Raw genomic sequence first — 14,426 nt, 5'->3', positions numbered from 1 at the left:
AGATGTTGCTTTCTTCAGTCTGGTAACACCAACAGTTTAAAACAGGAAGGAAACTGAGTGCTGACAATCTGGAGCATTGTGAGATTAATGAGCAACAAATGAACGATATACATCTGTTCTTTAAATACGTCTCTTTAAATACGTCCCACGTCTCTTCTGGTTGCTCAGTAGTGCCCAGGCACACAGGAAGGGCCTGACGGGCACAGTTAGAAAGCAGCGTGAAAGAACAATAGCTGTCATTTTGGAACACAATAAACAGGGCTGGCCAACAGAAGGTGCAAGTCAGCACAGAGCCACTAACATCCAGAGACTTCCTCCAGCTATCCATGATGCCTATTGAAAAGAACACACTGAATGCTACTAAGTCAGGGTTTTTCAATGTGCACCAACAGTGTTAGAATCTATAATGAAACGATTCATTAATTGCTTATCTGTCATATCAAAAGACCAGCTGGTGATGTCAGGTACCCAAATGAGCCTCGGAAATTAGCATGTTGAGAAAACAGCATTGAAGAAACAAGTAGCAAGTTAAGTTAGTGTCCTAGTTAATGAGTCTTTCATGGGAAAGATGGGCCAAGTAAATATTGAATAAAATAGATGTCAAAGGATAAGCGTAGGGGCAGCTTTTGCTTTCATGGGAAAAAGCGCTGAAGGGCTCATAATACAAACAGATGGCAGAAATGCAATTTCCTTTGAGATTCCAGACAGGCCTCTCACCTCCCTCTGAGTTGGATGGCTTCCTCAAACCTTTTCTCATCCATGGCTTTCTGGACATCTTTGGTCTACAAAGAAGAAGGTTATGGGTTAAGTCCTTACAGAGAGAAACCACAACAGAACTCTAATAAAAATAAAGCAGGGACTTGAATGAATCTTTGACTGTCCCTCTTGTCAAGGGCCAGGAAAAACAACATCTACCACTGTAGTAGACAGAGGGGGGTGGGAAAGAACAGAAGAAGGGAGATAGAAAGCTCATGAACTGCAAAGACCTCCAGGAAGATAGATATTGTTTTCATTTCATTAAATCCTTCATCTCAGCAGATGCAGGCGTGAGCCAACAAAAAGAAACCCCTTAACTTCCCTAACGCAGCGCAGCCCAGGCACTCCTTTTGTGTAAGCCAGACTTCTAACTGGGTAGCATTAGCTCATTCCTTCCATTCAGGGCCTTTGGAAACCATGGCTCAAAATTCCACACCCACATTTCCCAAATTATGAAACTATAATAAATTACACAGATGAGCAATATTGGCATGCTTTCTGTTCAGTTGATCAGGGTACATTTGGGAAGCCTAGCTGCATTAAGAACCAGAAGAGAATCTCTGGAACACAAGAAGAAATTGTACAGATGAAAGATTTTGCATATCAAAATAAAGAGATATGAACTGGGCAGGGAGGGAGCAGTTGATGAGAGGAGATTCTTTATTTCCACCAATGGAAGAAGTTTGCACACATTCTCGTTCCCCAGCATGGATAGAGCGGGTGGAAGGGGATAAGAGGCCTACAATACGATAGTGAGCCTAATTCCATTTGTTCAAAAGAAGGGGCTCTGTCTGATTGCAGCGAGAAAATCAAGAACATATTCTTAGCGTTAACTGGAAACATAGAACAGAAACAGTCAAGGGAGCCCAGTGGGCAAGAAGTGTGATCCAGTTACTCTGCACAAGTCATACCAGTTTCATTGTTTATCAACATCTTCCTAAGCCAATCTCCCTGCCTCCCCCATTCATAACAGAGTCTTTAAAACCCCAGATTCAGACAATGCCTCAGCCTTGCACACTGAGGACACCTTGGCTTCCATGGCATACTCACCACTTGTACGCATTCCATCAGGGGCAGACGCACCGACTGGTTCCCAGAGAGGCTCACTACGCAGGCTGGAGTGTCTGGAGTCGCTTCCAGTAGCGCCATCACAGCTTCCATACCCATTTTGCTGCTCTGGGAGGCACACAATGTATTCCAAGTGAGGGAACTGGCTCGCTATTGGAGGAACTCACTGCTGCCTAACTTGTGGCCAGGGTCCAATGGAAACAGTCAATGAACTTGACAGCTACCTATGACTCACAAATTTTGGCTGTGTGCTACAGGTCCAAAACAAGGTATCACTTTGGTGCTAGATGGGCCTTGTCTCTCCAAGCAATGGAAATCATGCTTCATCTCCTTTAAAAATGTGTAAACCCCTAAGAGAGAAACCATGACACTAACAGGAACCTGTAGTCTACACTTCACTACTTTGTGGACAACATACAGCCTGAGGAACATCTTCTAATTCTGCAACAAGCAAAAGCAAGAACTCTATCCAGATGTTCATAATCTGGGATGGATATGTACTAAATTGTCAGTTTTTACCAAGTCCCCCTCCCCATTGCAGATCCCTCTCATGTGGTTCTGTAGGGTCCTCTATCTCCTGGGAGCTCCACAGAGAGCCAACAAGCCGATAGTAGTTAAGCATGTCCGTCTAGGACTGATATCCTAATTTAACAGAAATGGGGGTTCTAGTGACCAATATATCATGGTCAACATACACTTGAAGCCCTCATAGATACTGATGGAATGTATGAGGATGTCACCTAGTTATGGAAACACCAATACCCCAAAGTTCAGAAAGTTGATACAATTTTTAATGAATGCCTTTGAGACCAGTAAAAGAATGAATGACAACATAATAAAATCCACACCCATTTCCCCAAACTGCTGACTCTTCTGACCTGTCACAACAGTAGGTGATCTACCACTTTTGGTCTCCATTACCACTGTGGAGTGGAGTATGATATGTCATCTCATGGTCCTCTGCAAATGGATGGAGTACCAGAGAGCCAAGTCTATTGAAAGGCTGCGCCCTCCACAAGGGAGAAGGGTTGGCCATCCACAGCAATCATATCACCAATGATGTGAAAGATTGCTTCCCAGCCTCTCCACATAGCCTGGATGGCACTGTCAGCATCCCCGTGCAAATGACCTGTTAAGTGTGGCTTGATTTGATGTCCCACCAATAGCACTCCAGGTGTGGGGAGCCCTTGTTGGAGGGACACCCTGCTCCCCCTCCACTTCTCCCTGAGGAGAGGGAATGCATCTCTCTCACTGGCCACAACACTTCTTCCTGGTGGCAGCATAGTTGGGTACACCCTTTGCAGTGCAGTGGAGGAGAACAAGTGTTGGAGATTTGCACTCCTCCCGATGTGAGCATGGCATACCTGTCACTCTGCCACACAGGGGTCACTGGAGAGGGTGTGGAAATGTTTTCAAAGCTGAGGAACCCACTAGCTAAGTCCCTCTGCTTGGCATAAGCAGAGAGACAGGATGACCCAGAGCTATGTCCACCTAACACCAACAGGGAAGTTCACAATCAGAAGATAATGTGCTTTACTAGTCTGCTTTTAACAAGTTCCCTGCCTTTCTATGTAACTGTCAACAGCTGACAGAGGAGAGGGTGTGGAGCTCAGCCTATATGCAGCATTCTCATCCAGCAGTGCCTGTAAAGCTTTGGAGGACTCCTCTTGGTGTTTCTAAGGTTGGAGAATTCTGCCCCCTGTTGCCTTGGAGTGGAGGCAATCTGCCTGGAAATATACCCATTTACAAACCACCACAAACAACACCAAGGTCCATGACATGTTTGTGCTGGCTGTCCTTGCATGAACGTCAATTCACGAACCATAAATCAGCCAAAATTCATGACGAACTTTACTTCATGGGTCAGTTCATGTCAATCCTTTTGTAAAACACCCTTAGCCATCAAGTATGCTAACCTATGAATATGCACAAGATGCACCTGCATGGCAATTTTAAAAGGAAACTGGTGGATTTCTAATGGGTGGGTAATGTGAAAGACCTCTACTTGACTTCCTGGAAGTTGCTGCCAGTCTGAGTAGACAGTACTGACCTTGAGAAAACAAATGATCTGATTCAGTATAGGGCAGCTTCACATTTGTCCCCATGTGGAAGATAAATCACGCTTACCAGAACTCGATCAAATGCTGAAGGGGTCCCACCACGCTGCACATGGCCAAGTACAGTCACACGTGTGTCGAAGCCAAGGCGCTTCACAACCAGCTGATCAGAAAGAGGGACCAAAAAAGAAAGAATTAAAAGAAAATAACAATTCATTTTATACATGGACATGCATGTGTAATGCCCCTCCCCATCAAATTACTTTTCCCATGGTACAATGAGAAAAGAAAGTAGCCATATTAAAAGATAACAGTCCCTTTAAAATTCCATGTGTTAACCCAAAATCTATTGAAATGCAACTGGAAAAGCAGCAACCCTGCTGCGATTGTTTAGGAGATCTATGCACTGCTAAGTACCACTGGCAGTCCGGCTCTGCCCCCCCACCCCCCGACTCGATCACTTACATCCTTTACATAATTAGAGGTGATAGGTTTCCCATTCCGATCGATAGCACCCTCAGCAATGATGATAATATTCAGTCGGGATCCTCTACTCCGTGTCTGTCCAAATAAGAATATGGATGACAGTGACTGAGGCTCGCATCTGATGGGTGAAAGGAGGCTGTACTGCCTATAGTTCTCTTGCAACCCTAACACTGATGCTCTGAGCCTGCCATCCTGAGCCTTCTCCCAGCCTTACTCTTCAGGAACTCTCAAGGGAAACTAAAGGATGCCTGAACAACTGCGACATCCAGTCTCTCAGTGGTCTTGCCACATCTCCATGTCTGTTGGTTAATTTTCACTACCTGGCACCGGCTTCATTTATGCACTGCAAAAGTTACACAAAATGGATGTTTTTGAGATGAGCATTAGCAGAAGAGATGGACACTTCTTCTGAAAGGGAATGCACCCTCTGAAGCTAGGAGTTGGTGCACAGTACAGGAAGAGAGAAAACTCATCATTCTCTTAAGTCACCTAGAAAAGTAATTTCAAGGGAGGCTTTTAGCCAGATATCTTCTTGCAGAAGTTTAGAACTGAACTCTCTCACTGCATTTCCTCAGCATGTTTGTAAAGAGATGGCATAAGTTCATTTTGTTAAAGCGACAAACCATGCTAGCTCACCTCGCCAAGCCTCTCACACATGAAATCCTCCCAGCCATCCTCAGGAGGTGATTCAGGGATGAAAAGCCAATCGGCACCAGAAGCCAAAGCTGAAACTAACGCAAGGTACCTAGAAAGGTAGATAGAAGTCAGCATGTGAATGGCAGCTCAGGGAATCACTCAGTGTGAAAGAATGAACCCCAGGGAACCAAAGCAGCTCAGGACTCCTGGAATGGGGTGGTTGGGGGGAGAGCCCGTATTGCACATACCTATATATATAATCTCCTGCCTCAACAAGTATAAACACCAAACTTCCCTTCATTTAACCTGTCAAACAAAACAGACTTCTTTTCTTACCCACAGTGCCTGCCCATCACCTCCAGCACAAAGGTTCTCTGGTGGCTGAAAAGCAAAAAAACAGAGGGTAAGGGTAGCTTCCAAAGGTAGCCCTGTTGGTCTGCAGTAGAACAAGATGGGTAGCCACGTCAGTCTGCCTGTAGCAGTACAAGAGAGCAAGAGTCCAGGAGCATCTTAAAGACCAACAGCATTTGTGGCCGGGAAGGAGCTTTCGCAAGTCATTGCTCACTTCTTCGTGTATGAATCTGAAGAGGTGAGCAGTGACTCATGAAAGCTCATACTTTGCCACAAATTTTGTTTTAAAGTGCTCCTGGACTCTTGCTCTTTTCTAGTGCCAGTTGGGTGCAGTGGTTAGGAGTGCGGACTTCTAATCTGGCAAGCCGGGTTTGATTCCCTGCTCCTCCCCCACATGCAGCCAGCTGGGTGACCTTGGGCTCGCCACGGCACTGATAAAACTGTTCTGACCGAGCAGTGATATCAGGGCTCTCTCAGCCTCACCTCCCTTACAGGGTGTCTGTTGTGGGGAGAGGAAAGGGAAGGAGATTGTAAGCCGCTTTGAGACTCCTTTGAGTAGAGAAAAGCAGCATATAAGAACAAACTCTTCTTCTTCTAGTGCAGTAGAACATTAGATTTGAGTCCAATGATACCTTACAGGCCAACAAGATTTTGCACACATATTATCACATTTTCTCACCAACCTATTACTGTACAAGTGCTTAAGGAAACTGGATATATGAGCAGCAGAGGAACTACCCTGAATGAAGTAGTCAGTATTCCCTACAATAAGTTAGTTGCTTTAACAGTGCAAAAATGATATAGACTTTTTTCTTGCTTGGGAGACAATAGGCCCAGGAAAACCATGTCATCATGCCTAGCCATGCTTGGGAACAATGCTTTTCCAGGGTTAGTTTTAGGCAGGCTTTCTCAACCAGAATTGATGACCCTGGAAGGGTTTTCTGAATGGGTGGGAGTTAATTATATTTTTAAAATTTGTTAAACATTTATCAAGTGATAGGCCATATATGGTCATATCGACCCCCCCCAACAATGGCCAACAATGGGCCTTGAGGGAAGGGGAAGGGGAAGGGGAAGGGGAAGGGGAAGGGGAAGGGGAAGGGGAAGGGGAAGGGGAAGGGGAAGGGGAAGGGGAGAGGCCTTGGGTGGGTGTGTACATAGCTATGCTTACTAACCAAATTCTGCGCGATTGCATTATTTCCAGGGTTTCTGAAAGCCTGAGGAGTGTTCCAGGGTTTTGCAACAATAAAAAAGTCAAGAAAGGCTGGTCTAGTGCTTCTGAAAATGAGGAAAAGAAAGACAAGAGACCCTGGGCTCACCTCTGGGCAGTAGTAGTTATAGCGTCAATCACTTCCATGATACGGTGTAGTGCAGAGTCAGTGCCAATGGTCATATCTGTGCCACAGAAGTCATTGTCAATGGAACCCACCAGACCCACAATGTTTAAATGAGAATATGTGTTAGCCACTTCGTCAGTGATCTGCCCTAAAAGAAAGAGAGGGAAAATAAATTAATGCACAAGAACCAAAGGTTTTGCATGGTTGTGTGCTCACAAGTTGCCTATTTCCCAAGACAATTTTAGAGGATATTTAATTAAAATATGGAATGTAACTAATTAGTTAGTGACCCACCCACCTTTCCCCAGTGCATGCTATGATTCCTTTTGTTTTAGAATTCTTAAAATTTGAAAGTCGCCTGTTTACTTGCCATACAAGGTCTGCAAGGGAATGTACATGAGGACATTTTTTAAAAGTGTTATGTTTCCTTTAATAATTTGGAGGTAACACATCTTTAGTACGTGGATCTTGTACACACTTAACAATTTTTTGAAAAGGGGCAACTAAGATAGTGGGTATCCCCTTAGGCAACAAGCAACAATCATGCTATTGCCACTGAAAAATCACCTGGAGGCGCCAGAGCACAATCACTAAAATCTGCTTGCGTCCCACTTTTAGTATTTGTGTGGAAGGCTCTCAGCAGTTTCAACTACAGCAGTTTCCATTTGATCATTACACAGATTTCCAGTGAAATCTGTATACATCCTGATCTGGATGGAAAGGAGAGACCAATCCAAAGGTCACAAATGCACAATAAACAAGCTCTGCATTGGAAGCTGTTTGAAGAAAGCACCAGATGCTCTGGAATTAAGCAGAGGATCAATACCAGTATCAGAATGCAACATGTACGTGCATGCGTGTGTAGTTGTAAACAGGGAGGAAAAGAGTAGAAGACATATCTTTGCAACTTCTTGCTGAACTTTTCCCTTCTGGTTCCATGTACTGTAACGAAACTGTGCAAGATTCTAGGAAAGCCAGAAGTACAAGACCAGAGGGATGAGCTAAAGGATAAGAGCCAAAAGGTTCTTGTCCCTTTGGCTCTTTGCCTTCAGATGACACAGCCACTGGGACAGAGATTGGCCCGAGAATAGCTGGCTGTTCAGCTTGTTCATTGGTTAATTTATATGGTGTTTTTTTCTGTTGTAAGCTGCTTTGAGTCCATTCAGTGAGAAATGCAGTATCTGAACGCTTATTTAGAACATTTGTATGCCCTCTCTGCAGAAACCAGGAGGAAGCAGCTTACAAAATAAAAACAGTAAAACAAAACATTTTAAAACATCTAAAATACCAGCATTAAAAACGCAGTCCTGCATAAAAGCATAAGATCAGACCATTGCCAGCTTAAAAAAAAACATTCTAGACTAAAACAATGTTAATTAAAAGCCTGGGAAAACAGAAACATTGTGGCCTGGCACCTAGAAGAAAGAAATATAGGTTCCAGACAAGCCTTCTGGGGAAGGGAACTCCATAAGTAAAGTGCCACTACTGAGAAAGCCCTGCCTCTAAATGCCCCCTGCCTCACTTCTGAAGGCAGGGGCACAGAGAGGGGGTGTTTGAGGCACGTCTTAACAGGCCAGCTGAGCAATATGGGAAGAGGATTAAATACCTTCACTGACAAGCTCCTCTAATAGGCCACCCCACTCTGTGCGGAAGATGTTTGCACCAGTCAGACTGCCGTCGCCTCCGATGACGCACAAGTTGGTGATGCCATGCTGCACCAGATTGTAAGCAGCCTTGAGGCGGCCCTCCCGGGTGGTGAAGGCTTTGCAGCGGGCACTGCCAATGATGGTGCCACCCTGAACACAACCAAATCAGGTGATAAAAGAAATTCAGATTACAAACCTTATACTAGATAGGCAGAGCCTCAGTTGAGCTCGCAGGCCAAAATATAGAAATGATTTGTGAAGGGCTCAGCATTTCAGTGGGAAATCAATATGGGTGCTTCTTACGTGGGGCTTATTGGAAAAGAAGGAGCTCGGTAACCCTCGATTCTAGTATATCGAAGTTGTTCCATTCTCTGGCTGCAGCAGAACCATGCTGGACAAGTCCAGGAAGAGAGTGCAGGACTCTTGTAGCTTCACCAGTTGGGCAGCAACTGGTACTAAGCATGGGATTACACTGATAAACCAATAAGCAGTGACTGGAAAGGTGTTTGACCTGTCAAGAAAGTAGTCTCTTTCTCCAGCAAAACATGCTGCCAGGGCTGTGGCCTTCCTTCAGAGAATCTCTGCATCAGTATTTAGGCTGTGTTTGAATTATACACTAGCGCAAGATGTCCTTCCCGTTCTAGTAGGTAGCCAGCCTTGCTACCAAAACAAACTCCTTTTGAAAGGCACTTGAGGAAGGGCGTCACTGGTCATCCTCAGCTGTTGGCCAGAAGAATTTGATGCGGCCTGCCTTATCCCAGAACAGAGGCATCTTTTGGTTTATTCAAAGCCACAACTATCGCTTAATGCTCTGCTCCATTTTGCACTTTACAATGTTGACAACACATGTGCATTCCGGGAAGTGACAGAGTATACCTGTTCCATCTGTGAAAGGAAAAAGACGACAGCTCCAGAATTAGCAAAATGTATGTTAATGGAACTAAAACGTTGGACTGTTATCAGGAAGTGTCACTCTGGAGAAAGAAAGCAAGGAAAGCCAAGAAGAGAAGCACAAAGGTGATGGTTGTAAGTTGTTTAGGTTACTGGTAATTCAAAGAGCAATGCAATGAGAGGCTCTCTGGGAGGGAGAACATGCTGTTAGCACATGTTAGGTGGGGACTGCCTGTCATAACCTGTTAAGAAGATGCAAAGGCACCCAGGAAACTGGTGCAGCTGCTCTCCTTCCTCTTCGCTTTCTGTGCAAGATTCTAGGAAAGTCTACGTGGGCGGATAGGACAAAGCCTTGCACACAACAGGCCAGCCTCGTTCAAGCTCATCTCTGTCAGAAGCAGCGGCTGTCCAGCAACAGCATACAGACTAGAGGGGACAGAGGCAGGAAGGAGTGCTTCTACTGGGCCATGCAGCACCAAACTGTTACCTGAGGGAAAGGAGACACAGCAGTCAAACTGGGCAAGGCTCTAAGGAGGAGGGGGACACACAAAGAGATGCTTGTGAATAGACTGGGTGGAATAAACTGAATTCAGGCAAGTTCCCCCAAAATGAGATCTACCTGTGCAGTGACGCCAGCTTGAACAGTGCACACACTCTCGTTACCTCTCACAGAGTGCAGCCATGGTAATTGCGGCCACAATTTGTGCAGCTGACGTCAGTCAAAGAGACTTGAACCCTCCTAGCCATCTAAAAAGACAGTGACACTACCATAGTAACGCAGATTCCTATTACCCTCAAGAAAGGGTGGGTGGGAAGATGGCTGGTATAAATTTGCCTGGTTTAAACAATCATGCTGGCTCTGATGTAAAGGCTGACAAGGGCCTGAAGACCATCTTTGGAATACATCAGAAGGGTCTGATGTAAAGGCTGACAAGGGCCTGAAGACCATCTTTGGAATACATCAGAAGGGTCTGATGTAAAGGCTGACAAGGGCCTGAAGACCATCTTTGGAATACATCAGAAGGGTCAAGAAATCAAACTTTGTTTCTATTTAAAGGGATGCTTTCTTCAGAATGCAAAGTTTTCACAAAGGCCCTCCCCCCATTTCCAACGCTGGTGGCGATTATCCTTGCTACCGCAGCAGAGCATGATTGTTTGTTTGTTTTTTCCTAACCCAAAACATACCAGAGAGAGGATTTGGCTTCACAAAGATAAACAGATTGCCTCTTTCCTGTCCTCATTTAGCCAGTTCGTGGATTAAAGACAATGGCACCCTGCAGATGTAGGGAATGTGAGAGCTGCTGCTAAATGAGATGACCGCTTTCACACACCCCCTTCATAGCTCCCATTAACAGGCTGATCTTAAACAGATCTAAGCTCTGACATATGACAAAGACAGCTCTGACTCTTAAAACCTTATGCCCCAAAAACACTTGTTGGTCACTTAGGTGCAAATGGACTCAAATCTAACCACACACAAAAGAATCCTAAAACAACTGATCTGGTTGGAGTATCCACCCCTAGGAAAACAGCATAAGTTTGGGACAGTATATCAAGTACTAAGTATTCTCTCCAATATATTCCTCTCAAAACTGGAGCCTCCGCACAGATGTAATGTATATTTTTTTCATGAAAAACATTCCCTCATTAAACATGAAAAACATTCCGCCCGGCATATGGTTGAGGCCAGGGCAGAGTCCCAGTACTTTGATGTACTGGGACTAAAAAATTTAAGATAGTTAAAGTCCTGTACTCCAGAAAGTGGAAGGCTGCGATGACCTTACACAAAGAAAGCACAAATCTGTCATCAGGCACAAAAGGGACATAGAAATTACCCAAACCTTACCAACTGAATGATGTTGGACACACTCAGCCAGTTGGCCTGTTGGATATTCTCTCCTCCTTCCACCAGCCCTTCATATCCCTGCAAAGAGAAAAGGCAGGAAGGTGAAAATCCCATCCCACTAGGAAAGCTTGTTCTGTTACAAATAACACCCTGCCCATTTTCCATCACTGCCATCTCAGGCTTCTGTGAACATAGGAAGTTGCCTTACACTGAGTTACACCACTGGTCCATCTTAGGGCTGTGATGAGCAACAGCTATCCAGGGTCTCCAGCAGAATAAGATGTTCCCAGCATCTGCTACAGGAAATCCTTTAACTTGAGCTGCCAAGGACTGAACCTTGGAGCTTCTGAGTATGACCCACAAGGCCCCTAAAAATATTCTCCTCTCTCAAGCTTTATCAAACAAAATACAAAAGTTTTCATATATATAAACAACTATATCATGAAAAACAACATACACCACAAACACCAGCACATTGCAATGACACCTGTACAATACGGCTTTTGATGTTTACTGTTGATAAGAGGAGTTTTTACAATGGAACAACAGGATTTCTTGGAAAGCCTTACCAGACTGGGAGAAGCTCACAAAGAAAACTGTAGCGATGGAACAGATCAGAAATGTGATGATAACCTATTGGTTGAACCTGAAGAATTTCTATTGAACGGTATTGCCTCTGTTAGACCCATTATGCACGGGGGAATAACGCACATTCGAGGTGGAATGGCGGCGACTAAAATCACCGATAACGCACGGTGCCGGCTGCAACCGGCTGCAGCTTTGGTGCATGCCGCTGAAAAAGCCGCGTTAGTGAAACGCGGAAGAAAGCACAGCTTCCGGGTGACCGGGGCGCAACCAGAAGTGGCGCCGGTATCGCCGCGTGCATAATCGGTTACTCTGGGTTTTGCCGCCGTCACACCCCCTCCCGTGCATAACCGGTGTGCGTTTTCCCCCTCTGCGTTTTCCATGTGACCCGAAATCGCCGTTTCGGCGGCCATGCATAATGGGCCTTAGAGATGCCTGCAGGGACACAGTTCCCATTAGAACAGGTTGTACCATGGCTTCACCGTCTAAAGTTACGAGAGCAGCATTTTTAAAGATCTAGTACCTGTTCAACTCTCATCATTGCCGCTCCTGGGACTTTCCTATGAAAGTTTCCTCTACAAATGGACTTCTGGTTTTTTGATGGCCCGTGTTATGATGCTGTATGGATGTTACACTTTCTAGGAATGTTGCTGCTCACTCAGTACTGGTGTTTATAATGTACATGACACTCCTATACTACAGTCAGCTTTACATAGCAGACAGGTTCCCTCCCATTTCTGAGTGATTCAAACCTGAGTCTCCCAGAACCTAGTCTGACACTCTAACTACTGTACTATGCTGATACTCAGCTACACATTCCCTCCTCCTGGCTTTCTGTTGCCTCACAGTCCTAAGCAGCATCTGCTAATAATGTCACATTTTAGCTTGTATAAAACCAGCTAACTAACTGCTGCTGCTGCTTCATCTGGGATTTCTCCTGATTTATGCAGTCATTGGTTGAACTGTTACACCCCAGGAGTAGTTTACTGCGTGGCTATTTAGGCTTTGATTTGTGGAGTTTGGATTCTTATCCAGCTCCTAGTCCTAATGTCTTATGTGAGGAGCGTGTAAAAGATGACCACCTGGATCCAGAACGCTGACTTGGTCCATATGCATACCTTATTGCCCCCCCCCCCAAGATCCATTCTAGAATTTATTCCCCAGGGCCCCCAGGCTGTTCTCTACCCTTTCTCCTGTGTTCAGAAAGAAGTCCAACAACACTGAATCTGCTTCCAGTGAATATGCAGAACTTTGCATTTTAGATTGTGGCTTCCCACCCCCTAATTATTTATTTACTTTATTTACACATCACCTTTCTCCCCTATAGGAATCCAAAGTATCTTACTTGATTCTGATATTCTACATTTTACCCTCACCGGTTACGTGAGGTTATGTTGAGAGAGAGAGAGAGAGAGAGAGAGAGAGAGAGACTAGTCCAAGGTCACTCAGCAAACTTTCATGGCAAAATGGAGATTCAAACTAGGGGCTCCCAGATCCTAGTCTGACAATTTAACTACTGTACTATTCTAAGACTCAAACATCCCTGTTGTGGCAGTTTCTAAGTAAAGACCTATAATGCTTGATCACCACATCAATGGGGTCTAGGCCTGGTTCAGACTACACTTTCTCTACATAAGACTGCACCTTCTCTGCCTACTCACCTGGTACACTCCACCCATCTGCAACACTATCAAATTCCTTGCATGGGCATAAGGGCTGAACAGGGCATGTGTGCATAAAACGTAGCATGAGTAAATTCACATGGCACCCTCAATATACCATCCAAAATTCAGGAATCAAGCTTGTGCGATGGCCAATGTGTATGCAATTTTGTGCAGATATTTTACTGATTTTGTTTTATTTATTGCATTTATATCCCGCCCTTCCCTGGAGGTTCAGGAGTGTTGTATTTAACTAGGGGCATTGTAGGAAGGCCTACTACTCTCAAAATGTTCCCTTGAAGAGTGCAACAGTTTTTAAAAATACATTATAACAAAAATCAAAGCATCAAGAGGAAGAGCATTTCAAAGGAGGAAAAGAAAACCGAACCTCATAGATCAGGAACACTTTCGCTCCAACATATAGCCCCATGCGAGTCACAGCTCGGACCGCAGCATTCATACCTGGAAAGATGGAGCAGAAGGTAAACAATGGCCACAGCCTGAACCAACCTGTTGCAAAGCACTTGAATTTTTCTTGGACAATAAATGGTTAGTTTTGCTGTTGCATATCTTTGTTTAGAAAGTGACACTGCACAAATATTCCCTAGTGAATTCTTTTTTAGATTTATAGCCCCCCCACTCCACCCCACCATCTTATAACCCAAATTAGATGAAAGAAAAAGATAGACACAAGTATGACGTTGCAGTCATATGATACCAGTAGTGTCAAAACTCCCTGAAAGACTAATATGAAGAAATTAAGACAAAAAAGCAAGGGAAAAATATGAAAGCCATGTGCACAAAACTCCAGGAAAATTACATTGCATGTTGGGAAATGAGGCTGAGTAAAATCAAGCCACACATAACACTTGGGACTGGTGTTTGGATCCTGAGACATGAAATTAAATTGCAAGCTTAGACCTCTTCTGAAACAAGATAGGATACCCTCATCCTACCCAGTTCTGGGATCCTGGGATTAGAAAGAAAACAACAGTGTTCAAAAAGCTACAAGTGAAATGGAATGTGAAAGAAAATACTCATCAGGGATTTAGAGGAATGCCCCAGATGTTATGAACATTTGGTTCAAATTTGATGAACTCATATTC

At 44.5% G+C, this 14,426-nt stretch overlaps 1 protein-coding gene across 2 annotated transcripts in view; it reads right to left on the bottom strand.

Annotated features, from left to right (window-relative positions):
* Window positions 1-14,426, bottom strand: part of PFKL (phosphofructokinase, liver type) — a 40,683-nt gene that overhangs the window by 16,131 nt on the left and 10,126 nt on the right. For both annotated transcript variants that reach the window (XM_077349153.1, XM_077349154.1), the window contains 10 exons: window positions 13,709-13,782; window positions 11,075-11,152; window positions 8,298-8,487; window positions 6,674-6,839; window positions 5,340-5,384; window positions 5,004-5,112; window positions 4,347-4,442; window positions 3,952-4,044; window positions 1,807-1,932; window positions 718-782 (listed from right to left, as the gene is read on the bottom strand). In XM_077349153.1, coding sequence (XP_077205268.1) covers window positions 718-782; window positions 1,807-1,932; window positions 3,952-4,044; window positions 4,347-4,442; window positions 5,004-5,112; window positions 5,340-5,384; window positions 6,674-6,839; window positions 8,298-8,487; window positions 11,075-11,152; window positions 13,709-13,782 — 1,042 coding nt within the window. The remainder of the gene's footprint in view (window positions 1-717; window positions 783-1,806; window positions 1,933-3,951; window positions 4,045-4,346; window positions 4,443-5,003; window positions 5,113-5,339; window positions 5,385-6,673; window positions 6,840-8,297; window positions 8,488-11,074; window positions 11,153-13,708; window positions 13,783-14,426) is intronic.

Source organism: Paroedura picta, chromosome 8 (assembly GCF_049243985.1).
Source record: "Paroedura picta isolate Pp20150507F chromosome 8, Ppicta_v3.0, whole genome shotgun sequence".
NCBI lineage: Eukaryota > Metazoa > Chordata > Lepidosauria > Squamata > Gekkonidae > Paroedura > Paroedura picta.
Note: the sequence above shows the minus strand (reverse complement) of the source record. Positions and strands in the feature narration are given on the sequence as shown.